The sequence below is a fragment of the Hypomesus nipponensis genome, chromosome 19 (assembly GCF_054491055.1).
Source record: "Hypomesus nipponensis isolate SF chromosome 19, ASM5449105v1, whole genome shotgun sequence".
In the NCBI taxonomy this organism is placed as follows: Eukaryota; Metazoa; Chordata; class Actinopteri; order Osmeriformes; family Osmeridae; genus Hypomesus; species Hypomesus nipponensis.
In genome coordinates, this window is record NC_140379.1 from 3,995,460 (window position 1) to 4,020,301 (window position 24,842).

Sequence of the window (24,842 nt, forward strand, 5' to 3'; positions counted from 1 at the left end):
GGATGCAGACTACAGCTTTCATCTGGAGCCTGTTCAGTGAGTCCCTTTTGATTTGACCAATACAGAATATACTGTATTTACTCCTCCAGCCAGACTGGACCATAAAAGAATCGTGTTTCACAAGAATAATAACTGCAATCAAGGAATTTTCCTCCTGCAATCTTAACGGAAATTGTTATATTAATCAAACTAATCCTACCAATTTATATTCTTACGGTTAGTTTTCTGAGACGGCTGGAACCTTTTGTACTATGAGTGTCTTGTTAGCAGCTGACAAGGCTGTAACTTGTCATGCTGTAACTTTGTGTGCTGATAATATTAACAACCACCTGTTGTGTGTCCGTTGTTGCAGAACTCACCATCTTAGTATAAAAGGCCTTTCCTAGAGTGAGTTATTTATCCTGAGCTTCACAGACTACTAGTAAGGTGCTCTGTGTCCTCTAAATCTCTTTTTGCAGAAAGATTAATTCAATAATACTTATACAATAAATACTTATACAAAGACATTTAGAGACTTTATGTTTTGTTGATTCTCAGATTTCCACCACAAATCCCTAATAGTCCCAGCCCAGCCTGTGGTGTGCGTCATCACTACCTCTTACATAAACAATGTGCTCTCTCATAAGAGAGAAGCACAAAGCAGTGATGTAGAAGTGGCTGACCGCTCAGTCCTATCACCTTCCAGCCTCAGTGACAGTGTTGACTCTCAGACCTGTGATGTTTGAGTTGTATGATTGTTATAATACAAACAACATCGAGAGGCGATACATTACAAAAGGATGACCAAACACAGCATCAAAAGTGTATGTGTGGGTGGAGTTGGCGAGTGATAGCCAGTCAGGCTGCCGTTTGAAGCTGTAATATAAGGCTGCCACCTGCATGCTTCCCACTCTGACCCACGTCTGTCTAGCTGCTGGTATACATCGATGACAAGTGGAAACCTATGACACAAAGATCCTCAGCAAACTGAAACCACATTGTACCATCGCACTTAAAAGAAGCATATATGTACATGATGATAATATTAGCATCAGCAGTTGAGTTGCGTCATTACTGTTCACTTGGTAGTGTTGACCGATGACCTGCGTGTTGTGTGACAGGCCCACTAAGCACCAGCCCCACTGATAAACTAGGGTGAAGCAGATGGGATTGGATTTGTTTGGGAGTCGAGTGGATTGTCACTGTCAGTGCTCTAGGTCGGTCTTAATCTGGTTCTGCGGGTAAACAAATGGAGGAGCTGTCACTCTCTTGCTTGTAGCCAAGGCAATGTCCATTGTGCTCTTGCAGTAGGAAACGTAAGCTGCAGTTTTGATAAGCATGTCCTTATCATTGACATTTGCCTCATGCCCCAACAACAGAACACAACAGAGCCTGTGGATGCTTAATGTAAACAATAGGATAAGCTGGTGCCAGGAGGGAAAGTAAATGTAAAAATATACAACATATAACGTGTATGAAAGTAGAAAATATTATTTAATAAAATCAACTTCAGAATAGCGTAGTTCTTGTGGTTGATGACGGGGGTTGTAGATTACACTATATCAATGTGACCATTGTGCTCGTAGGAAGTGTGTGGATGATGAAAGCAGAAGCACAGGCTTAGTGGATAGGATTGGGGGAGGAAGCGTCAGAGAGAAGTAATGATGGAATGATTGATTACTAATGGAGGGCAGAGTGATGGGGGGGACGAAAACATCAAAGTCGGTGTCATTCATTTTGGCTCCCAGTGCCGCCATTCATGAATACTCACTTTAAATGCCTCAGCATACTAACTGACAAGCTAGGATTGAGGCCTGCCTCACAGACATCTCTGCCTGGATGACCGAGCACCACCTCCAGCTGAACCTCGCCAAAACAGAACTCCTCATCATCCCGGCCAAACCCTCCATCTCATACAATCTCTCACCCTGGGATCTGCGACGGTGACCCCTTCATCCTCTGCCAGGAACCTCGGGGTGACCATGGATGACGAGCTCTCCCTCCCAGCCCACATTGCTGCGGTCTCCAGGTCGTGTAGATTCACCCTCTACAACATTCAGAAGATCAGGAGATACCCGTCTGAGCATTCCACCCCGCAGCGAGTCCAAGCACTCGCTGCTCGCTGGTCTCCCAGCATGCGCAACCCGCCCTCTCCAGAGGATTCAGAATGCGGCGGCCTGTCTGGTCTTCAATCTACCCAGACGCTCCCATGTTACCCCGCTCCTCATCTCCCCCCACTGGCTTCCCATCATAGCCCGTATCAGATTCAAGACCCTGGTACTGACTGATTTTGTTGCTTGCTAATTTTCCACAGGTACACCCTAGCATTTTTCAAGGTTCATGTTGTTTAATTGTATCTTGTTTAACTACAAGCTCTTATGGTTCTTCCCTTTGGGACTTATTTAGTTTTTCACAATGTATGCTTCAAGTTTTGGTCACCCGAAATGTTTGGGGGTTGGTCATTTTTTTTGTATTATTGTCCTGGTGGTCAAACATGCGACCAGCCTCCTCCCCACTTCAGTAGAGACCTGGGTATCACACCCTAAACAAAATGACGACAGAACATTTGGCTGAACTCATCGTCACTGAGTAACGGAGCCTAAAGAGGCCCCTGGTTAATATCAAAACCACAGCACATTTTTACAAAATGTAAAACAGCCGTCTAGATAATGTTTACAATGACGCTGACACTTTCCGGACTCTCTCACAGTGACAGCATATTGAGGGTGAAAGAATCATCTACTTTGTACGCTATTAAGCATACTGGGTAATATAGATTGAGTATGGAGGTGGTTTCGTATCACGTTAAGTAGTGAACTAAATAGTGTAACACATTAAGATAGGCCATCATTATAAAGCCTTTGATTTTCTGGTTCAACAAACTTTTGATTAAAAAAAATAGTCCCGACCAGAGCCTGCTCTGGTATCAAGGGGAAACATTTTCGTTATTTGACAAAACTTAATGAAATATTTCAAAAAGGAATCCCCGCCGACCCGGCGCACCATTTGATACAAATCCATCGTACACTGTGTCTGCGTTGTAAAGCTCTGAACGAATACGCCTCCTGGACTTCTTCCGGGAATCGAGAATCAGCTGTCAAAAAAACAAAACAACTGGTTTGTTCGTGGTAGGTCTAATTTCTAACATTAAAGCAAGCACTACTGTCATCGGTTTTTGGTAGATTCACAGTTCAGCACAAATTATTATACTTTTAGATAGCAATCTAGCTTAAGTAGTTCGTATATGATTGTTGGTGGTGACAAACAGACCGTTGTGCTGGAGTTGTGATCGGCTAGCTTACGTTACGTAGGTAGACTACTGTACCTAGCTAGCTAGCAAGCGTGAGCATAGCTAGCAGTGCTTGTGCTAGCAAGCTAAATTGCGCTACACTAGTAGCCACCAAGTTAACTAGCTAGCTTGTACTGTGTTAACAACGCTGCGGTCCTACACTTACTAAATCGCTTCTGGTGGCTGATATATCCTGGTTGTATAACTAGTTTAGCTACAGTTTGCTTATTTGGACGTGCTGCTGTTAGCCAGCTAGGTTATCTTTATCGTATGCCAATCGATATCGTTAAATGATGACGTTTTAAATAGCAACTATAATAATCTCTGGCGAGTTAACAAAAAATATATTGGACTGTTTTTAGGCTGTTCAAAGGCCGAATGGGTTGCTGTACAGTTGCCAGCTAATGTAACTAGCAACGTTTTAATGGATCTTTCTGCTTTCCCAGATACTCACACGGGGCATGAGTACATTACGTAGTGCTACCCGTGAGCGTTAATTTAAATACCCGACAAGATGCCTGCGGTGTCCACGGGGGTTAAGGAGTTGTACCTCTCAACATCTCTGGGAGAGCTCAACAAGAAGGCTCAACTCAAACCCGAGAAATTCAGCACCAGAAGGTTTGTTTTTCTTATAAGCCATAGAATTGTTTGTCATAGCTGAAAGTGACCCATACAACAGATTAACACATACTGTCTTTATTTGAATGGAAATAGTGACAGAAATTTAAACAGTGTCGTGGATATGAGAATGATATGTGTAGTGTGTTTGCTGTCCTGCAGCTATGTCCAGAGCGCTGGCAAGATATACCAGACGGCAGAAGAGTGTCGCCTTGATGGAGATGAGGAGAAAGCATATGTGCTTTACATGAAGTATCTGACAGTTCATGATATCATCAAGAAAAGACCAGATTTCAAGCAACATCAGGTAAGACTGTTCATACTGTTGGTGAACACGATGTACTGTAAACTTCAGAAACCAAACTAAATTAAATTATCCAGTTTATTCAACCAGACTAAATACAATTTGAATAGAAATTCAGGCCATAGTATTGTGATTACATTAATGTAGTTGTGGAGGTTTGTGTTAAAGTAAAAAATAATCTGTCATCATCAATCATTCCTTGACTCCCCCCTCCCCCCCTCATTATGTCCACAGGAGTTTTTCCTGTCTATGCTAGGGCCCACCAGCTTTAAGAAAGCCATAGAAGAAGCTGAGAAGCTGTCTGGAAGCCTTAAACTCAGGTGAGTGGCTCAAATCCAAACCCATATCCTCTGTGGAGACTTAACAGTCCATTAGTGTTTATGGTCTGTCTCTTATCCATGTACCTATGAACAGGTATGAGGAAGTGGAGGTTCGCAAAAAGCTGGAGGAGGATGAAAGGCAAGAAGAAAAGAAAAGGAGAGAGGAGAGGACAAAGAAAGATGGAGGGCAGGCCTCTCCTAAAGGCCTGACAGACATGAAGAAGGACTACAAGAAGGTAGGCACCAAACATTCCTATTAAACTCCCCCATTAATGTTGTTGCTGCAATTGTTAATTATGTATGATGTAGATATGAGGTAAATTCAAAATACAAACCAGGTGAAGCATTTTTCTCCTGTGGACCGTGTTAATTATTAAGACATAGGTTGACTTATTCTTTCGGGCCTGGAAGTGTTCTCAAAGTCTAGTTAAAATGATGTCTCGTGTACGTTGTGTCTTAGGTGAAAGGAGAACAGAACAAGTTGAAAAATGTTCCATCAAAAGGTACGGAGAAGATTGAAACTTCGATCAAATGCTTGTTAGTTCCAGTGGAGTAGATCTTCTCTCCCGTGCGAACCCTTTTGACCGTGTATCTCCCTCTCACGCAGCTGCCGTGCCTGCAGGAGGGATCACGCCTGACAAGCTGTTCCACATGATGAAGGATCAGACCATGTCTCTTATTGTCATGGACGCCCGCAGCTGCAAGGACTTTGAGGAGTCTCGCATTCAGGTCCCCACCCAGACTTGTATCAACGTGCCGGAGGAAGCCATCTGCCCCGGGTAGGAGGAAGGAAGGGATGAGCAGGGATGATGTCCCACTCTTGGTACAGCGTCATGGATGGATGACTGCCTGGGTGCTGCCATGTTGTAGGAAATCAACTTCTGTGTCTGTGCCCCAGAATCACTGTGAACCAGATTGAATCAAAGCTTCCAGAAGCTTCCAGAGAGCTGTGGAGACGCAGGGGCTTCGTGGACTACATTGTCCTGCTGGACTGGTTCAACTCTGTCAGCGATCTCAAGCTTGGCACCACACTGCAAAGCCTCAAAGATGCCCTCTACAAGGTAACGTGTGTGTGTGAGAAAGACTGTGGAGAGGGGATTGCCCCGAGTGTTGTGTTATCTCTGAGGTACAGTGTGTGTGTGTGTTCTCCACAGTGGGACAGCACCACCATTCTGCGTAGTGAGCCCATGGTTCTGGAGGGAGGCTATGAGAACTGGCTGCTTTTCTACCCTATGTACACAACCAACTCCAAGGTCAAAGCCCCCAGACAAGTCACGGTCAACCACCTCCCCCAACGTGAGTAGCACCATCACAACCAAACTGCTTGCTTTTCTTGGAAAGGAGAAACGATTGATGTCACTTAAGATGCAGGTGCTAGTAATGAGCGTTAGTTAATAGGTAATAATGTTAACGATATTGGTAAGGGTCAGAGTTATTGTAAGATAAGCGTTAGTTCATGGTTAATAAGGCCCTTCTAAGATGCGTATTTACACTGTGTTAATAAGACTTCCTAACTTTTACCTTATCCATTAACTAATTCTAATTGGAAGCATCTGGATTTAAAGTGTTACAAAACAATTGAGCAGCACTGTATGTCATGTTGTATTATGTGTGTGTTGACACCAGTGAACTTCAGCTATCCATCTCTGGAAGAGCCCAAGCCTCCGACCCCCCCTCCCCCAGAGCCAGAGCCAGAGCCCCAGGTCCAGCCCCAGCCCCAGGTCCCCCTCCAGGTAAATGGAGCCCCCTCTGTAGAGCAGTTCCACCCTGAGCCCCCATCCACGAGGACAGAGAGCCTGCCGGACGCCACAGATTATCCTGTCACAGCGTCCTCACACTCTGGGGTAGACCTCACCAAGAAGGGCCCAAACCGAGGCTCAGGCAGCACCACCGGCCTGCCTGCTGCTGTTGTCAAACCCATTCCCCAGGTAAGGCGCTCTGTTCACCTGGCTGTCTGTATATCCAGCTGTCACAGTTCATCTAGTTCAGGGGTGTCAAATCCTGGTCTTGGGCCGTTGTCCTGTACGTTTTAGACGTTTCCCTGATCCAGCACACCTGATTCAAATGAATGATTGTTATCAGGCTTCTGCTGAGCTTGATTATGATCCATTAATTTGAATCAGGTGTGTTGGAGCAGGGAAACATCTAAAACGTACAGGACAGTGCAGGACCAGGATTTTACATCAACTGATCTAGTAAATCCTGAGAGAGGTTAGAACTAGGAACACACTTGAGAGTCCTTCAGTCGCTTTTCCCCACTGATGTCCCATTGGTGTCCTTGTTCGCAGATCGATCGCACCAAGAAGCCCTCAGTGCGGGTGTCCGACAGCTCCAAACCCAGCCAGGACGGTCTGCCGTCTCAAAACGGCCCCTCAGTCCCCGACCGCTCGGTCAAACCGCACTTCGACTCCGGTATCGCTCCGGCCGACGACCAGGACCGCTGTCCGAAGGAGGAGAGGAGGGACGGTGTTTACCAGGAGAAACTGAGCGAGGAGAAAGAAAGGCAGGAGGGAGCCGAGGGCGAGAGACAGAGGAAGGAAGACGAGGAGAGAAAGTACCAGGAGAGGAAGAAACTGGAGAGGCAGAAAGCAGAGGAGGAGGAGGAGGAGGAGTCGAAGGAGGGTAGGGGCGGAGAGAAGAGAGGGAAGGAGCCAAACTCAGACACACCCACCAAGAGTGCGTCTCTGGACTCTCCTGCTCCCAACCGCATCATCACTGAGATTAAGGTCAGCGTCTGTGCTTCCAGCCATTCAACACCTCTATACTTGGTACTTGGTTCTAAACACTAGTTTATTCCTGGTGGAACTACACGGACTGGATAGGATTAGTAGAAGTTTATAGAAATGTTAACGACATATATTGACATCTGCTCAAACTTTCAGAAGGGGTGAGGGATTGGTTTTAGCCATGCAGATTCTCCTCATATTGTACCTGTCATTATTACACATGTGACTGAAACACAGAGTAATAGGTGTCTCCCAACAGCTTAACATCTACCTGTGATTGGAGGAGGTCGTCACATGACCCCTACACGGTCAGGTCCGTTCATGCCAACATGGTTGATGAGGCCTGTGAGGATAGCAGTGTACTTAATCCCAGCTCCTCAATTGAACATCTAAAATGCTGAGAATCTCATCCCATATCCAGACCATCTATTAATGCCGTCCATCAATTCATTTGATCTCCATTAGCAAACACTTAAAAGCCAAATGATGTCAGCTCTCTTCTGTCCTCAACCTCAGGGTCCCCAGAAGCCTAGTAGTGAACTAAAGAGCGGGACCCAAAAATCAAGGATTTTTAAAGATAGAACTGCTGATGACTATGACAAACCCAAGGTATATCAACACTCTACCAATGGTGTTGATCACGGCATGTTTTTTAAAAGTGCTTCAGTCTATTTGACAATTCCCATCTAAGCTAAGGCACATAGATTGCATGTTGAAAAATGTGGCCCACAATAGACTCTTGGGATGTTTGTCTCCCTCCCCTCTGATGACATCAATAGAGCTTATCCATACTCCGCAAGTTCCGCCCTCAAAATCTCGTGAAGGAGCTGAAGACGCCTGCATTGCAATGTTATTGTTTGCCCTCCCAGCCCACGAGCAGTGTCTAGAAGTCGTGTGTATTGCTGAAGAGAAGGATGTGCCCTGAAGTGTGTGTGTGTGTGTGTGTACTGTTGGAAGAGAAGGATGTTTCCGGAAGAATGTGTGTGTGTTGTGGAATAGAGGGACGTGTGCTAAACTGTGCGTGTGCCCCACAGCGGGAACCACTGACCAGAGCCAGAAGTGAGGAGATGGGGAGGAGTGTCCCAGGCCTGCCTGACGGCTGGATGAAGGTGCAGCTTACATTACATTACATGTACATTACATTTACATTACATTTACATTACATGTACATTACATGTACATTACATTTACATTACATGTACATTACATGTACATTACATGTACATTACATGTACATTACATTTACATTACATTTACATTACATTTATTCATTTAGCAGATGCTTTTATCCAAAGCGACTTTCAAGAAAGAGCTTTACAAAAAGTGCACAGGTCAATGATCACAAACAACGAGATAGCCCCCAAAAACATTGCGGGAAGCCAAAACATCCGCATACATTGTGATAAGCAACCAAGGGTCAATGGGAAGAAAACATAAGAGCAAGTAATTCAACCTCACCTAGCTTCACCTCACAATCACAGTAAAGACTCACGGCTCTCTGAAGCTCCCAATTCCACATCACGTAATCCTGCTCTCCTCTCCGCCAGTTCCTGGACATTGTGACCGGTACGTACCGGTACTACCACTCTCCCACCAACAGGGTCCACCTGTACCCCCCTGAGGTGAGTGTCCCCCAGACCCCGCCCTCCACCCCGCCCATGGCCAAACAGAAGCAGGCGCACCCTACCGAGCCGGACCCCAGCCAGGAATGTGAGCGCGAGCAGTCCAAACTGAAACGCTCCTACTCCTCGCCTGACATCAGCCAGGACCTGAGAGAGGATATCCAGAAGAAGACCGTCGCCACTGTAGCCACACCCGCCATCAACAGAGACACCAAGTAAGTGGTAGCGACGGACTCGATGCCCGCGTCTTTTAAAACCGCAGCGTAGATGTAGACGTCATAGACCTGCTGTCGGCTGCGTGTGACGCCCTCCGTCTGACCTTCACAGGCCTGCCGCTAACGTCTACGCCAAGGTGGAGATCGCCCGGCCGTCGGCCGCCAAGATACGCAACTTGAACCCTGTGTTCGGCGGCATGGGCGCCTTACTGACGGGCCTGCGTAACCTAGGTAACACGTGCTACATGAACTCCATCCTGCAGTGTCTGTGCAACACCCCTGCCATGGCTGAGTACTTCAACAACAACTACTACCAGCAGGACATCAACAGGTCAAGACTCCTGGAGTTACGCTGATAAATTGCGTCGGTATGTCTGTGGTGGTGGTGGTCTAACCCAGTCCCCCCTGTGTGTGTGTGTGTGTGTGTGTGTGTGTGTGTGTGTGTGTGTGTGTGTGTGTGTAGGGCCAACATTCTGGGCCATAAGGGGGAGGTGGCGGAGGAGTTTGGGGTCCTCATGAAGGCCCTGTGGTCAGGCCAGTACAAGTGCATCAGCCCACGGGATTTTAAGATCACCATTGGGAAGATCAACGATCAGTTCTCTGGTTACGAGCAGCAGGACTCCCAGGAGCTGCTGCTGTTTCTCATGGACGGCCTGCACGAGGACCTCAACAAGGTAGGGACGCCTCGCGGACGCTCCGGGGGGTTGGTAACATGTTTATATCTTGTTTGGTTGTGTCGCACATACATTTATTTGTCAACAGACTTAGGAAAACGATGCTATTGTAGGACATGCCTAAAATAGAGTCTGAAGTCATGAATAAAAAAAAACCTTGTGGGTTGCTCATCCCAGATGTAGAGGAGCCAGACCCTACTATAGATGGCAGACAGACCCTACTGTAGATGGCAGATAGACCCTACTGAAGATGGCAAACAGACCCTACTGTAGATTGCAGGCAGACCTTACTGTAGATGACAGACATATTGTACTGTAGATGGCAGACAGACCGAGCTGTAGATGACAGACAGACCGAGCTGTAAATGAAAGACAGATTGTACTGTAGATGGCAGACAGACCTTACTGTAGATGGCAGACAGACCGAGCTGTAGATGGCAGACAGACCTTACTGTAGATGGCAGACAGACCGAGCAGTAGATGGCAGACAGACCGAGCTGTAGATGGCAGACAAACCGAGCTGAAGATGGCAGACAGACCGAGCTGTAGATAGGAGCTAGACTGACTCATCTTCAAAATGGACTTAAATTGGAACTGATCTATGTCTGGGAAAAGCACCCCTAAGATGTACATATTCTGCCTTCAATTTACAAAATTTATTTTTGATTTCTTCTTTTTTTTATTGGGTTTCATTTTGATGGCAAAATTAGAGAGTAAGTAAACCTTTGTGCTTGTCTTCCGGAAGCACCATGTGTGATCGAGATCTTGTGAGAGCGTGTGGTGTATATGCACATGTCCACTTTGATTCTCCTGCCGGGTCCCTTTTGCATGTGGACCCAGAACACACCTCATCGCCTGTACTGATCCGTCCTGTAGCGCCCTCATGCTCCATATGGGTTCATGTGATAGTTTCGGGCTGAAAACAGACATCATTTCAGATGTAGTTTAGTTTTTTTCTGAGATGGACTTGAACATCATTATGAAACTAGAGTTAGTTACCCTGTATCATCTCAGTCCAGCCTCCCTTCTCTATCCTCCATGAGCACCAATATGAAGAGTCTGGAGCTCACCTCCCCAACTAGTCACCTATTACATGGAAGAGATGAGGAACGAGGCTCATGGGTTAGAAGCGGACTTGGGTTAGAAGCGGACCTGGGTTAGAAGCGGACCTGGGTTAGAAGCGGACTTGGGTTAGAAGCGGACCTGGGTTCGAAGCGGACTTGGGTTAGAAGCGGACTTGGGTTAGAAGCGGACCTGGGTTAGAAGCGGACCTGGGTTAGAAGCGGACTTGGGTTAGAAGCGGACCTGGGTTAGAAGCGGACTTGGGTTAGAAGCGGACCTGGGTTAGAAGCGGACCTGGGTTAGAAGCGGACTTGGGTTAGAAGCGGACCTGGGTTAGAAGCAGACCTGGGTTAGAAGTGGACTTGGGTTAGAAGCGGACCTGGGTTAGAAGCAGACCTGGGTTAGAAGTGGACTTGGGTTAGAAGCGGACCTGGGTTAGAAGCAGACCTGGGTTAGAAGCGGACTTGGGTTAGAAGCGGACCTGGGTTAGAAGCGGACTTGGGTTAGAAGCGGACCTGGGTTAGAAGCGGACCTTTGTCTGTGTGCATTTTTCACATGTGCTTTCCATCTCATAACATTACCTGTGGGCTGATGTGCCTGATCCAGCCTTGCCTCGTCAATCCTGTCTCATGGTCAAGACTAATTAATGAGATATTAATTAGTGAAGGGCTGACACATCACCTGACTCCACCCCTACCCCCACCCCCAAACACAGGCCGCTACTCTACCTACACTGTAAACATGTTCTTTATTTACCCTCCCGGTAAAAGTTAAAGAAAACATTCCATACTATACATGGGGTGTGTCACGACAGAGCTGTAGAAGCACTCAGCGTTTTATGGTGCCTTCTTACAGCTGTGGAAGACCAACTCTGCCTTTTGTGTTACTCTTGGCCATTACCTTCCTCATAAATGTGTCAAAACATCAAACTGAATCAAGAAAGCACTCAAGAGAAGCAAGTCTTGAATGCTCTAACTTAACCACTGTAGCAACCTTAGCATGCTAAGCTAACGTTAGCATGCTAAGCTAACGTTGAATTGTTCTCCTTGCACGCATCAGGCAGACAACCGGAAGCGGTACAAGGAGGAGGATAACGACCACCTGGATGACCAGCGCGCAGCAGACCTGGCATGGAGCAAGCACAAGCTGCTCAACGAGTCAATCATCGTGGCGTTGTTCCAGGGACAGTTCAAGTCCACCGTGCAGTGTCTCACCTGCCATCGCAAGTCACGCACCTTCGAGACCTTCATGTACTTGTCCCTGCCCCTTGCCTCCACCAACAAATGCTCCCTACAGGTGAGTCAGAGGGCATGTAAACACACAGTCACACAGGCACTGCCTTGTAATGACTGTTGATGGTTGTTTTGAAGACGGAACGGTTTGTTTAGTGGGCGAGTAAGCCTTTTGTTGCACCCCAGGACTGCCTGAAGCTGTTTTCCAAGGAGGAGAGGCTGACCGACAACAACAAGGTGTTCTGCAGACATTGCAAAGCCCACCGAGATTCTACCAAGAAACTGGAGATCTGGAAGGTTCCTCCCATTCTGCTGGTGCACTTAAAACGGTTTGTAAACACACCAGACCAGACCAGACCCCGGGGGGGGGGGGGGGGAACTCAATGTTATCACACTGATACCGAAGTACTAAAAGTATCTTTGAGATATGATTCATACGTTACCAGATTGTACTGAGATTTGCACAACTGTGCATTCACCATCCGGTATCTTGGTAAACATCCACCGCTGAATAGGGTAGTGAAAGACGCTTAGAAACACGACACATTGGATGACACGGTCCTCAATGCTTGTCGGCTCCTTCTGTTTTGTCACTGATGTTGACCCTGAGCTGTTGTGGTATGGTAGCTTCTCCTACGAGGGACGGTGGAAACAGAAGCTGCAGACCAGCGTAGACTTCCCTCAGGAGAGTCTGGACCTGGCCCAATACGTCATTGGACCCAAGCAGAACCTCAAGAGATACAACCTGTTTGGAGTGTCTGTGAGTTCCACTAAACCTTCTTCTTCTCTTGATTGAGTCCAGCTGAACCTGGGACGTGCTGGAGGGGTGACCCTAGCTAAGAGAGTTAACCTGCTGTTTCCCCTCTCTTGCTGACAGAACCACTATGGGGGTCTTGACGGAGGTCACTACACCGCCTACTGTAAGAATGCCCAGAAACAGCGCTGGTACAAGTTTGATGACCATGAGGTGTCTGACATCTCCACCTCTTCTGTGAAGTCCTCGGCTGCCTACATCTTGTTCTTCTCTACTCTGTGAAGCACCAGGGGACTTGGGGACCCCAGAAGACTCGACTTACTGAGCCAGCGCTGCTCTGAGCTACAGGCTGCTTTCTGCTTATAGCTCTGACATAGGACCTGGTGAAAAGACTCGCAGAGCTGGACGAAAGTGTGCGTGTGTGCGCAAGAATGAGTGTGCGTTGTTGTGTTTGTGAGAGAGAGTGTGGGGGTGTGAGCTCGTGTGAAAAGACTGTGTGAGAGTTAGACATGTGCTGGGGTGTGTATTCCAGCATGCCTCTGAGAGAGAGAGTGAGATAGAGACAGAGAGAGAGGGAGAGGGAGACGGAGAGAGGGACTGACAGACAGTTGGGGAGAGACAGAGATGTAGACACAGTCTGAAACTAGATGATTCCATAGCTGTTAAAACATGTCTATTTAAATTACTGACAGTAGAGAAAAGTACCTTTAACACACACATACACACTGCTGCCAGACTAATACTAAAGAATAGGATGCATACCAAGACTAGAACCCAAACTTCACCACCATCAAAGTTGTCGTAGAGCTGAAATCCACGTTTAAATACGGTCTCACGGTTCTGTCTCAAACTCCGTCAATTTTGACGGCATCCTTGTTTAACAGACGTTGCTCTTGCTTGTGAATAGACCATATTGAATCGTTGGCAGAGATTGATGTCAGATGTACATAGCGACTGCTGACCTTGCACATTAAACATGTTCAAACTGCATTTGGGGAGGATGCCTGTTTATTTATAAAGTGACCAAGTTTTTTCCTTTAATTTTTTGGTCAAGTCATGACTAACCATTGAAAAAGATTCCTGTCATCTGATCAAATAAGAGACAGACACTGACCTCTAGTGTTTTGCACAGGGTACTACATAAACAGGCATTCTGTTTATGTAATTTGGATTTAGAGATGGGCTCTCCTTATTGGGCTGGTCAGATAGTTCTAACGTAACATTCTTTGGAAATCTAATTGATGTGCTTCCTTGATATGCAACATTTTAAAGTGGTTTCTTCACTAATGTATGACTTGTACACGGCACTTCAGTATTTCAGTATACACCATAAGATAATGGTAATTTTGGCAATTCGGTTACTGGGAGTCTTATACTCTGGAAATATGGTTTTGTAGGGGGGGGGGGGGATTCTAGTGAATCTGTTAGGGGTACAAGGCAGTGAACTTGTTCATTAATATGATTGTGTGCCGTTGTCATGTATGACCTTATGAGCCAAATGGTTTAACCTTCCTTGAGCGGAGGAAGCAGAAGTTATACTCATGACACTATGAGCCTCTTATGTCTCTGAATCATATTTCCTGGTCTAGCATGGCATTGGCATTTTGGCATACTGTATATACAGCGTTTATTTTATGTTGATTTAATTTTTATTTTAATGCTCTCTTTCATATATAGCACTTGTATTAACCTCAAACTCATAAACATAAATATAATGTACCATTTATTAAAAGGTTCAAAACTAAATGATACTAGTGTTGTCATACTTTCCATACAAATAGTGTATCAATATAAATTCCATGACATATTTGGGTAGTTATATTTTCCATTGAGATTTATTCTGACATGACAAAACCACCAGAACACTAATTCATCACATATGGTTCTCTGACAGAACAGTTTGACACAGAGCCCGTGCCATGGATAATTAACACTCGATTGAGGGGTTTAATCAGATTGGTTACAAAGGTTCAACTATAACCATAACTCCAGGTATGACAGTAACAAATGAATATACTACCTACAACCCTAAGCGCCCATGGTTTAGTCTCGCTGTCAGACACTGGGACGTCCCCACTAAGAGGGTATCGGGATTGTTGGTTTGTTTTGGTTTGGATCCCAGCAGGTAAATCAGAGCCCAGAGATGTTGATGTTTGGGTAAGGCTACAGTCCGGGGACATCAGGCCTGATGAAGGGCCTGCGGCTGTACAGCAGGATGTAGGCGTTGGGGGACTGGACCAGGAAGTCCTGGATCTCTGTGACAGTTGTGTCATCAAACCGGTGCCAGGCATGGGACAAGGTGCTGTGGCACAGAGCTGTGTAGTGACCCATGTCCAGATCCCCCGTGTGGTTCTGAGGAGCAAATATACAAAACAGACACACTTCACCCAAAATGTAAACTTGTCTGTGACTGTTAGTGTGTGAGCACTCACCACCACAGCATACAGAGAATAGCTGGTGTAGAGTGCTGATGGGGAAGTCAAGAATGGAGAAAGGTCCAGATTGTCCATTGAGAAGAGGACGTTAGTCCTTAACTTTTTCTTTTCTGTCCCATGGCAACCAAAACTGTAAGTACAAGTTATGATGAGAGACAGACATTAAAGGGGAACTTAATGCAACCAAGAGTTTAAGACACTAGACTATTCTGTGGCTGTTGTGTACGGGTACAACGTTGTTGTTTATCACACTTGTTTAGCGAATGTTGTTGTTTAGCTATACACCCACCGCTTGAGGTGAAGCATGAGGATCTCTGGAGGTTTGGAGAGAGTGGTGAGTACTGCTGTATCTCTCTTGATCCCACACTCTGTACACAGCTTCTGGTCTCCACCTGTCAGAGTGCTCTGTTGGAAGAACAGAGACAAGCAGTCCTGCAGAATGGACACAAGACACAAGGAGAGTTAGGGGCAGGGTTATGTAAACATAGTCAGGGTTATTAAAGGATAGTTCTGGTCAGGGGAAGTACAAAATGATCAGGGTCAAGGTTACAAAATGATAATTTGCTTTCTCTGATAAACTCCAATTTTCAATTCCAGATTATAGTCAGAAATAGTTTAAATTGTGTCAAACGAGCAGCTGGTATTATCACTGTCTTTCACTCTGCCAGAGGCGGGTTAGGGTTAGCCAATATTGAGATTACAGCTGTATGTGACAACAAAGTTAGCCTAGCTGTTTATGAACAATTGAAATGCAAGTACTATGCTCTGCGCCCTATTTCACACAGTGAAAAAAGAGTAAATTTCTTATCTGAAGACAGCTTAACCCACACCTGAAGAGAGCACTTGTACACATCTGCAGGCATGGGCAGGGACAGTATGGTGAAGACTTGGTTGCTCTGCCCCTGCTGGTCACAGCGCATGCACAGTGTCACATAACTCAGCTGTCCCTCAAACAGACGTGTGATGATGGTGGACTCCCCTCCAGGGGACTTACTGCCACGACGGCTGGAGAAGCGTGTCGCTCCCTTCTGCAGGACAGAGACACAAAAACTTACACCGCCACACACGTGATGAGTCGCTGCCGGCCCAAGTGAGGCAGTGTCTACCTTTTTGAGGTCGTCGTGGAGGGCGTTTAGCAGGAACAGCAGCAGCTCCTGAGCATCCTGCTGGGAGTGATTGTTGAACTGAGGATGGAGAGAACTCACCATGGACCTCACATCCCCTGGGACGTAGCTGGGGCTTCGGCCCAGCCACACCTCCTCCAGCAGGGTCACAAATACCCTCACAACCATGCTCTCGCGCCTGGATGAAAGGAAGGAGAGAGAGGTGCAGAGACCACCGTGTTTTAGCTAATATTCTTCAGTTAGGGGTGATAAAACGGTACTTTGTGGTTGCTATGTCACAGAAAGGTAGTGACACGACACAAACCCACACACTTGGATCCGTCTTACTTGGCCAGCTCGGTTTGTGTGTGGCGGCTGAGAAGGTATTCCACCAGGGGAACAGTGGAGCAGAGACACTGTAGAACAGCATTCATGTAGCAGGAATTTCCTGAATTGATCAGTCCACACACTCCAGGTTTCCTGCTCCCTGGCACCCCCCACAGAGAGCTGGCCCCTTCCTCCTCCATGCACATCACCAGATCACGACTGCTCTGGCCCAAACTGCAGAGCCAATCAAGACACAAGACGGTTTTGAAAGAGTATGAGAGGAGGTTTAGCTGGAGAAAAGGGGCAAGACATCTTCCCTGTGCCTGGTTTCAGTAAGGCCCGACAGAAGCCTGGGGCTCCATTAACTCAAAGCCCAGGAGAGGAGCTCATAAACCAGGCCGCCACGGCAGGTGAGCACGGCTGAGGAAGGCATTAGAAACTGGCTAAGGACCAACACGTGTCAGAGAAGAGGAAAGAGATCTGTGCTACACACCCACTGTTTGTTTCTATTCAACCTCTGAGCAGTTCTCAAGTTAAAATACACTTTCTGACCCAACTGAGCACCTGCTGTAAAGATAAAATCACCCATGTGCTTCTTCTCAGTGTGTGAATGCAGCTAAAACAACTGTGTCGTTGCAACCTGTCAACACTGACACCTTTAGTGATCACAAAGGGACTATCTAGGGTTCTCCATTGTGTTTTTTTGTGTGTGTTTTTATTTAATACTTAGTGAATCATGATTGTGTAAATAAAATGTATATTCAAACTGCCAGCAGAAAGTGCAGGCAAAAAAATCTAAAATAATAATGAGGAATACAAGATGTCAGCATTTTGAAGGCAATTCAATGTGCTGCTTCAGTCGAGGGAAACTCAACATACCTCCCATCATCATCATCCATCTTGTTGCATGTGCTGGTATGAGTCTCCGCTTTGATGACACCAGGTGGTCTTTATGATATCATACTGTAGTATTTGAAGGTCAGAACCATCTGTTCGGCACAATGACATCATGCACTGACATCACAGCATCTAAAAAATGATCTCACAGTATCTTGTCATTTTAAATAATCTCAGTTAACTGTAAATTATAAAACAACAATTTATATTCTTATTCTATTTTTAATATGACAAAACCCTACCCTACTAACCCTGACCCAACCATAACATGATGCCTGACCAAATATAAAAAGTTGTAAAATTATTCATTGGGAATATATTTTTGGGGGAACATTTGGAAAAACACTCGAATCAACATTGTAAGAAGATACTTTTTTTTTTGTATTTTGAATAAAATTGTATTGGATTTAACCTCGGTCTCTAACGGGACAGATTGTCACATTTGATGTCGAACGGTAACTATGAAATCAACTTGACCTCGGTTATGATTTATAGGATATTCCATGTGAAGTCTGATGGAGTTAAATTTTGTATGAGACCACCTTACCTGCGGAGGGCAGCAAACGCTGTTCAGCGTCTAGTTTGCCTAAAACGAAAAAAAAAGGAAGAAGCCTAGCGTGTAGTCTGCCGGAAGAAAAAGAAAACAAACAGCTTGCGTCTTTTATTATTTTACGGATGTCTTTGAGAAAATGCCTTTCACAATATGCACTGAAAAACTGACTCAATGTTACGAGCGCTACCGGGAATATGTCACGAAAAATCCAGCAGCAACTGCACAGTTGGAGAGTGCGGTCCGAACCTTGTCCTATCTGATTGCAGGTGAGTTCCGCTGTCTAGATAGATCCAACTACTTAAGTTATAATGAGAGTGCATTAGGGCATGTAAAATAACTCGAATGATCACGCCGTTCTTTTCGTTCAGCTTGGTCTATGTAGCTAGCTAGAGCTAGTTCGATTGCAAAGCTTGTGACAATAGCGGCAGTGTGTTTTCTAGCTACAGGTGGTATCTATGCTGTTATGTCCAGGTTCTCTTTGTAACTCAAAACGGTCAGTCGGTCATAGTCAGTTTTCGCCCCAACTAAAATGGTGTCTTTATCTATGAAGTAATAATTAGACAAACATACCGGTTTTAGTTACCCGGCCTTCTGCATTCTTTTCATTTTAATCGTTTAACTGCTTAACATATATGTACGTGATCATGCGTTTGTAAAAGCTGTGAATATTGCTCCTACACGACTTCCTTAATCAACAACATGTGAGTCATTGTAGCAACATTCAATGTAGTCAGTCAGTACAGAGGGCTAACCATGCAAGCAAATCATTGACATAATGTTTTGAATTTTAAAATGCATTGAATACTTTAAATTTAAACACCAACGAATTTGTTGGTTTTGAATTAACCTCTTTAAGATTGAATACTAATTAATTTCAATGACATTTTTTTCAATTAAATATTAATTTATTTCAATGTACAGAAAAGAAATCAGATAAAAAATGTCAAGGTTTTGAAATTCAGGATGCTGAAATTCGAACGTTTAAATTCAGTTCACAAAAATAAATAATAATTCAAGCTTCAGAAATTCAAATAGAACAAAATTCAGGATGCTCAAATTCGAATGGTGAAATTAATATCCATGCTGTGATTGTATGACTGATCTGCATGTATGTATGCATGCACGACTGATTTGCATGTATGCACGTATTCAACTTTTGGGGATCTGAATTTTACTGTTCGATTTCAGCAATCTGAATTTCAAAACTTTGAAATTTGGGATCTGATTTATTTCTTTTTTTTGTACGTTGAAATAAATTAATATTTAATTGAAATAAATTAATATTTCAAATTAATAATTTTAAAGAGGGTAATTCAATTCGAATTTTTGGATTTTACATTGAAATAAACTACATAGCCAGACTTTCTCTGTAAAAGTGTTATAAAGTTATATCAACAATTAAACTAATGATATGTGCTTTTTTGACTCATTCTAAGGGAGGTTTACAGACTGCCATGAAATCTCTGAACTAGGTAAGTGAGCTTGTCAGTTTACACTTATACACTACAATCCCACAAAGTAAAGCAGTCATTTTATATCATAGTCCAGTAAACCAGATTGTAAATATGATAACAGACATGAAACAGACGGTCAATATAACAGTTAACATACAACACAAAATAGTTCAGAGGTTATGTAGTGAGAACAGGTCTACGAGGCTATCAACAAAGTATTCAGCAGCTGTTACAGCTGGGTTACGGTGGAATATGTTTGTATCTTTTCACAGTATTGGTATTATTTTGGGTCTGTTTTAGTATACACGGCTTCCAATCTGTTGGTGTTGCTGAATGATGGCATACTGCGCAAAGCACTTTGTCGCACGATACCTAGGGTGAGTGCATCCTCACTTTAGTCCTGGGTGCTTACCCTCTTCAATCCTTCTCCTTTCCCCCTAACAGTCCACACCACACCATATACTTACAACAGGATGTTTTTTTTTTAATGAATTATTTCAGCAAAAGATCCTCACGTGGCTATCTGCACTGGAGTATGTGGAGGTATTTGTGGAAATGGGTGCCACTAAGCTGTGGGGTGAACGTGGCCGCTGGCTGGTCATTGGGATCATCCACATCCTGAAGTATGACTTCTGTTAGAATAATACTGATAGTAACTGCAGTGATTTAGAATGGTTAGTTAAATATATTGTGCATCCGTTTTCGTGTTAAAGGTAATTCCATCAATTATAAAAATGTTGACACTTTTTAATGTTATTTTTACATTTCCCATAACTTTTGTCATCCATAGTTGTTATATTTTTCACATTAGCTTTCAACACCATCACTTCCTTATTTTACAGAGCAATCTTGCGCATCCAGCTGCTCTTTTGGTACAAATCAGGAATTCAGACTTCACCTCCTATAATACCCCTGGACAGAGAAGCAGGTCTCAGAAACCAAGGTCAGAGTTCTTTACTAACAGTATCACAAATTAAAATACTATTCCAAAATGAAATCTTTATTGGAATCAGTAATAAATAAAAATGGTACAGTGATTAATGAATCGGAACTACATTAAAGTAGATATTATGAATATTCTTTTACATGCTTTGTCTGTCCAAATGTATAACCCTTTCAAAGAGTGTTACCCAAGAGTCAAACTCAAAGACGAGGATGAATAGAAATATTAAAAATACTTCCTTCTGCGTGTCCTTTACAGACACAGAACATGATGACCACCCTGAAGACCCATCCTTTGTAGGGCAGCGATCAGGCCGTGTGATCAGGCCACTTGGCAGCAGTAAGACAGGCAGCACTCATACTAAAAGGGCAGCTGATATTTAGGTTTTTGTTGTTATCATTTAATGTACAACTACTTTGATGGGGTGAAATGATGAACAAAAGGGCCCTTTTAAAATGGTCATTTGTCGATGACTCCTGAAAATCTTGAGAAGGAAACTTAACAAAAAGTGGTAATCAAACAGAATACAACATAAAACAGTCATTTACTACATTTAGATGATTTGGGGGATGTACACTTGAATATTAACAATGTGGATTTAAGACTTACTTCTCACTTCTGCAGACTACAGTATATAGAACCTGCATCGAGCACCTTATGGGAAAATGTGACAAATTGTTTTCACGTCTCTCTCAGCGCCCCCTCTGCACACCAGGCTGTGGGAGGCACCTGGCAGAGAGAGGAGGCAGGACTGTGAAGACCCTCCTTCTGCTCCCACACAGCTGGGTTTCCAGGAGACCTTGGCAGAGTCTCTCTTTATTGGACGCCCACTCGTGCACTGTATCCTTCCTACGTAGTCTGTAGCTGCATCCGTGGTTCAAGCCTTGGAAACGCAAAATAGTTTCTCTTACAGACCCATTCTGTATATTGTAGACTATGCATTGTATCGAAAGTTTTAAGCATTGGTAGCTTGTCTTTGTGAGCTCAATGTTTTAATTGAGAACTTGATCTTAAACAGGCTGAGAAAGTCAAGAATACAGATACACCTGATAACCACTAGATGGCGCTCAGAGCGCTTGACTAGAACGAGTCTGACCAACTTTTCATGAATAAAATCACTGTCACAAAACATCAATCAGGGAAACACTGTGAAACACAGTTTGGTTCCATTTGAAAAACTTGTCTGTTGTGCAGAGTTGGTTGGATTAGACAAATTGAGGATTGAATGACTTTATATCTTAACGGATTATAGTTTATTTTTATTATCTTTGTCTATGATGATGTGCCTCAAAAAACTGGGGTTTTATATGAAAATGATGATAAAACCATGAATACTGTTGTTGAAATGAATAGGGAGCAAAGAAAGTGGGCGGCTGATGATTATAGTTATTTTTCATACTTATATACTTGGATATGGATTAAGGATAGGAGAAACTGATGGGTCACGTTATAGTTGTTTGATATTGTTTCTACTATTATAAGTGTTTGTTCCGTAATGCAAAAATGCAGTGCTTTCACTTGGATTATGTGGAAAACGCTCCTGGAAACCATGGGTTATCTCTGGAGTCGTTGAAATAACCAGGTAGGTGCTTTCGAAAAGTATTTATAAATGTTTTCATACTTTTGCATTTAGTCAGTTAGCAGATGTTCTTATACTTGCTTTTGAATAAAAATATTATTTTAACTATTATTATATTAAACAACATATCTTATTTACATGAGTATTCAAACTCTTTGGAATAAGTGATAAAATACTTTTTGGGTCACAAGCAAATTATCTTGTAATTATGTCAAAATGTTGGTATATATTTATGGTGAGTATGGATTAGTTACCACGTGATATGATGTCTAAACAAAATAACTTGGTCTATTACTAATTGTAACTCGTAAAAGTAATACATTGTATGTCTCACACCCAGCACTAGCTAGCTTTGAAATAAAATGAAAAAGAATGCATAAAAAATCAAAAATAAATAGCCTTTTTGTCTGCTTTTTCATAGTTTGGCATTGCTTTATGAAACAAAATCTCTGACGCGACCAGAAAGAGCAGAGTTGAGAAGAAGAGCCATCCTACTTCTCTACTACCTGCTGCGTTCACCTTTCTACGACAGATACTCAGAGTAAGTTTTATCATCCTGGCTGCTATCCAAACATAATCAACCCCTCGTCCCAGTGAAGGTTCAAAACAGCAGGTTAGATGAGCCCTAAGGACACACATGTCAGCTTTCTTTGTGTGGGGGAGGTGTGTGTGTGAGGGAGGGTGGGGGGATTCTCTTGACCCAGATGGACAAACCCCAGGTCCTAATCCTGTTTCTCGAGCAACTTCTGGAAGCGTGATAGATGTGTCAGCAGGGTTAGGGTCAGTGAGACTGTCTAGGCAGCGGGTGAGATGCTTCTTGAGAGTAGATCAACTTATTAATTGATCGCTCCTAAAATTAAAACGGTTCCTGCTTGTCAGCGATGCCAAAGTGGGGCAAGGTTCGACATGCCAGACCAGACACGGGCAACTCCACGGTACCCTTGCTCGATGGACACAGGTGGCAGCAAAACATGACTACCACCTGTTCTCCCATCCGGATCCAAAACTTGCGAGCGTAGGAGGGCCACTTGTGGAGATATGGCAGGCCTTATTTATATGAGGGCCAATTGGATCAAACGGCAGCAAATTCACATTGGCGGAATCCTTAGCCAAAAGCAGTCCATTTGTAATATGAATGAGAATATATTGCAAAACACAAAGGTACAGGACCGTTACCGATTACCAAATTGGACTTCGCGTCCATGTGAAAAACGAGACTGATACAGTGGCCCCCTCGATTCACAAGCAATATTTTATATTTTACTCTTTATCTCTTTCTCTAGCTCTCAAACAAAGATAACTGAGAAAAATATTTTACTAAAGGCTTTAGATAACCAACCCCATTCAGTTGTTAACAGTGTGATACTTTGTCACCTGATCAAACATTCAAAGTCATGCCACAGCAGTCCTTTGTACAGTGTCAGTAGTAAAGTTAACACTCAGACCACAAGAGGACTGAGAATTGGTATTGGTGGACATTTATTTATTTATTTTTCTCTAACAAAGATCAGTTATAGTGTGGAAACATTTCTGAATTCTTTCTTTAACCAACCTGCTTGTTTCACACACAGGACAAAGATTATTTTCCTTCTTAGATTCCTGGCTGAATATGTACCTGGAGTTGGACTTATTGCACGTAAGTGCTTATTATATAATGACTGTGCACATCTCACCTTGTTATCTCACACAAAGTAATAATTCATTTTTGCCAAATTCTTAAACTCTGGGATATCGAAAAAGAACGCCAGTCTGTGTCCCTGTTGTCTTTTAATTTTCTCAAACTGGTTCCTCAGGCCCTTTAATGGATTACCTTCCTGTCTGGCAGAAGATCTATTTCTACAACTGGGGATAGGAGCTTGGGCCAGAAGAGAATGTTGTTTATTTGTGAGAAAGAGAGGAAGATTTTTCAACTGCAGAGACTCACAAGCCCAAGTCTACAGACAATGTGTTAAATTGGTGTATGGTTACGCCATGTTAATCTACAAAGAGGTCTGTTTATGTTGATGTACGTATTATACCCGTAGACATGTATTGATTGCACATTGACCTGAATCTCTTTTTCATATGCTATTTTAATATTTTTATCAATACAAAATCATCGTAACATGAAATGTGATCAATAAATACATAAACTTGGTGGATTACTTCTTTGAATAAGTATATTGTAGTACAGCACTCATCTGATCACAGATAACACATTTTGTTGTTATCATTATGATAATATTTTGATATCAAACACAAAAGAATGAATACACCGACACTTTCTGAAATGCCATGTTTGGTCAAAATGCAAACTCGATGTATTCAAGATCAATGGACAGATGTTTATTCACCCATTCTCATGCTAATTGTGATGAGTGTGGATCAATTTAGGCTTACTGCCAAACATACCCATCGCCCCTACAACTAAACACAAACAAATAACCTCAAACGGTATTGAAACAAATATTTATCTAGACGTATTTGGAATGCTATTATAAAACAGGCAATGACATTGTGACGCAATAAATAAACATACTAATATTCTAATTTCTCGAATTAACTCTCAAGTGCGTCATTTGCGTGTGATTGTGTTGTTCGGTGCATATGTATACTCATTAAAAACACTACATATTGTTGGCATTAGAGGACGATAAAAGCTATTGAAATATATCGTTTGGCAGAAACTACACTTAGACACCGACCCTTCCACCTTTCGATATCCATTTTTTAAAACCATGGTCCAAAAGGACTTATGTCTCTTGGTGGTCCACTAC

At 43.6% G+C, this 24,842-nt stretch overlaps 3 protein-coding genes across 6 annotated transcripts; 2 read left to right on the forward strand and 1 right to left on the reverse strand.

Annotated features, from left to right (window-relative positions):
* The first annotated feature begins 3,021 nt into the window (after positions 1-3,021).
* Positions 3,022-13,785, forward strand: usp8 (ubiquitin specific peptidase 8). Of its 3 annotated transcripts, XM_084682351.1 has the most exons (20): positions 3,022-3,107; positions 3,715-3,886; positions 4,049-4,193; positions 4,425-4,510; positions 4,605-4,746; positions 4,971-5,013; positions 5,118-5,289; positions 5,409-5,571; positions 5,665-5,806; positions 6,137-6,438; positions 6,799-7,236; positions 7,753-7,845; positions 8,271-8,345; positions 8,784-9,073; positions 9,186-9,404; positions 9,537-9,747; positions 11,869-12,105; positions 12,228-12,370; positions 12,669-12,801; positions 12,919-13,785. In XM_084682351.1, the coding sequence occupies exons 2-20, from the start codon at positions 3,783-3,785 to the stop codon at positions 13,075-13,077; spliced, it is 3,297 nt and encodes a 1,098-aa protein (XP_084538477.1). In that variant the 5' UTR covers positions 3,022-3,107; positions 3,715-3,782; the 3' UTR covers positions 13,078-13,785. The 3 variants fall into 3 exon arrangements, with proteins under 3 accessions (XP_084538477.1, XP_084538475.1, XP_084538476.1); XM_084682349.1 differs by lacking the exon at positions 7,753-7,845; XM_084682350.1 differs by lacking the exons at positions 3,022-3,107; positions 7,753-7,845 and adding an exon at positions 3,136-3,286.
* A 928-nt stretch (positions 13,786-14,713) lies between these two features.
* Positions 14,714-17,643, reverse strand: LOC146246601 (ubiquitin carboxyl-terminal hydrolase 50-like). Of its 2 annotated transcripts, XM_084682354.1 has the most exons (7): positions 17,540-17,643; positions 16,682-16,894; positions 16,337-16,532; positions 16,061-16,258; positions 15,520-15,662; positions 15,228-15,360; positions 14,714-15,147 (listed from the first exon to the last, which is right to left on the reverse strand). In XM_084682354.1, exons 1-7 carry the CDS (start codon positions 17,557-17,559, stop codon positions 14,959-14,961), a joined length of 1,092 nt encoding a protein of 363 aa, XP_084538480.1. In that variant the 5' UTR covers positions 17,560-17,643; the 3' UTR covers positions 14,714-14,958. The 2 variants fall into 2 exon arrangements, with proteins under 2 accessions (XP_084538480.1, XP_084538479.1); XM_084682353.1 differs by having other exon boundaries at positions 16,061-16,532.
* Positions 17,644-18,139: 496 nt separating this feature from the next.
* pex16 (peroxisomal biogenesis factor 16) lies at positions 18,140-24,230 on the forward strand. Its single transcript, XM_084682346.1, has 11 exons — positions 18,140-18,376; positions 19,547-19,582; positions 19,865-19,941; positions 20,066-20,187; positions 20,407-20,507; positions 20,766-20,846; positions 21,204-21,347; positions 22,017-22,089; positions 22,508-22,627; positions 23,658-23,722; positions 23,880-24,230. Exons 1-11 carry the CDS (start codon positions 18,247-18,249, stop codon positions 23,936-23,938), a joined length of 1,008 nt encoding a protein of 335 aa, XP_084538472.1. The 5' UTR covers positions 18,140-18,246; the 3' UTR covers positions 23,939-24,230.
* Positions 24,231-24,842: the final 612 nt, after the last annotated feature.

What these genes read in the sequence shown, in the direction of transcription:
- pex16 (XM_084682346.1), top strand. Translation starts at nt 18,247, where the DNA reads ATGCCTTTCACAATATGCACTGAAAAACTGACTCAATGTTACGAGCGC. An exon ending in TTCTACGACAGATACTCAGA is followed by an intron (nt 22,628 to 23,657) that starts GTAAGTTTTATC and finishes TTTCACACACAG; the next exon opens with GACAAAGATTATTTTCCTTC. An exon ending in TGGAGTTGGACTTATTGCAC is followed by an intron (nt 23,723 to 23,879) that starts GTAAGTGCTTAT and finishes CTGGTTCCTCAG; the next exon opens with GCCCTTTAATGGATTACCTT.
- LOC146246601 (XM_084682353.1), bottom strand. Translation starts at nt 17,559, where the DNA reads ATGGATGATGATGATGGGAG. An exon ending in ACACAAACCGAGCTGGCCAA is followed by an intron (nt 16,533 to 16,681) that starts GTAAGACGGATC and finishes CCTTTCATCCAG; the next exon opens with GCGCGAGAGCATGGTTGTGA. An exon ending in TGTACAAGTGCTCTCTTCAG is followed by an intron (nt 15,663 to 16,060) that starts GTGTGGGTTAAG and finishes TCCATTCTGCAG; the next exon opens with GACTGCTTGTCTCTGTTCTT.
- usp8 (XM_084682351.1), top strand. Translation starts at nt 3,783, where the DNA reads ATGCCTGCGGTGTCCACGGGGGTTAAGGAGTTGTACCTCTCAACATCT. An exon ending in TGCCTGACGGCTGGATGAAG is followed by an intron (nt 8,346 to 8,783) that starts GTGCAGCTTACA and finishes CCTCTCCGCCAG; the next exon opens with TTCCTGGACATTGTGACCGG. An exon ending in CTGCTGGTGCACTTAAAACG is followed by an intron (nt 12,371 to 12,668) that starts GTTTGTAAACAC and finishes GTGGTATGGTAG; the next exon opens with CTTCTCCTACGAGGGACGGT.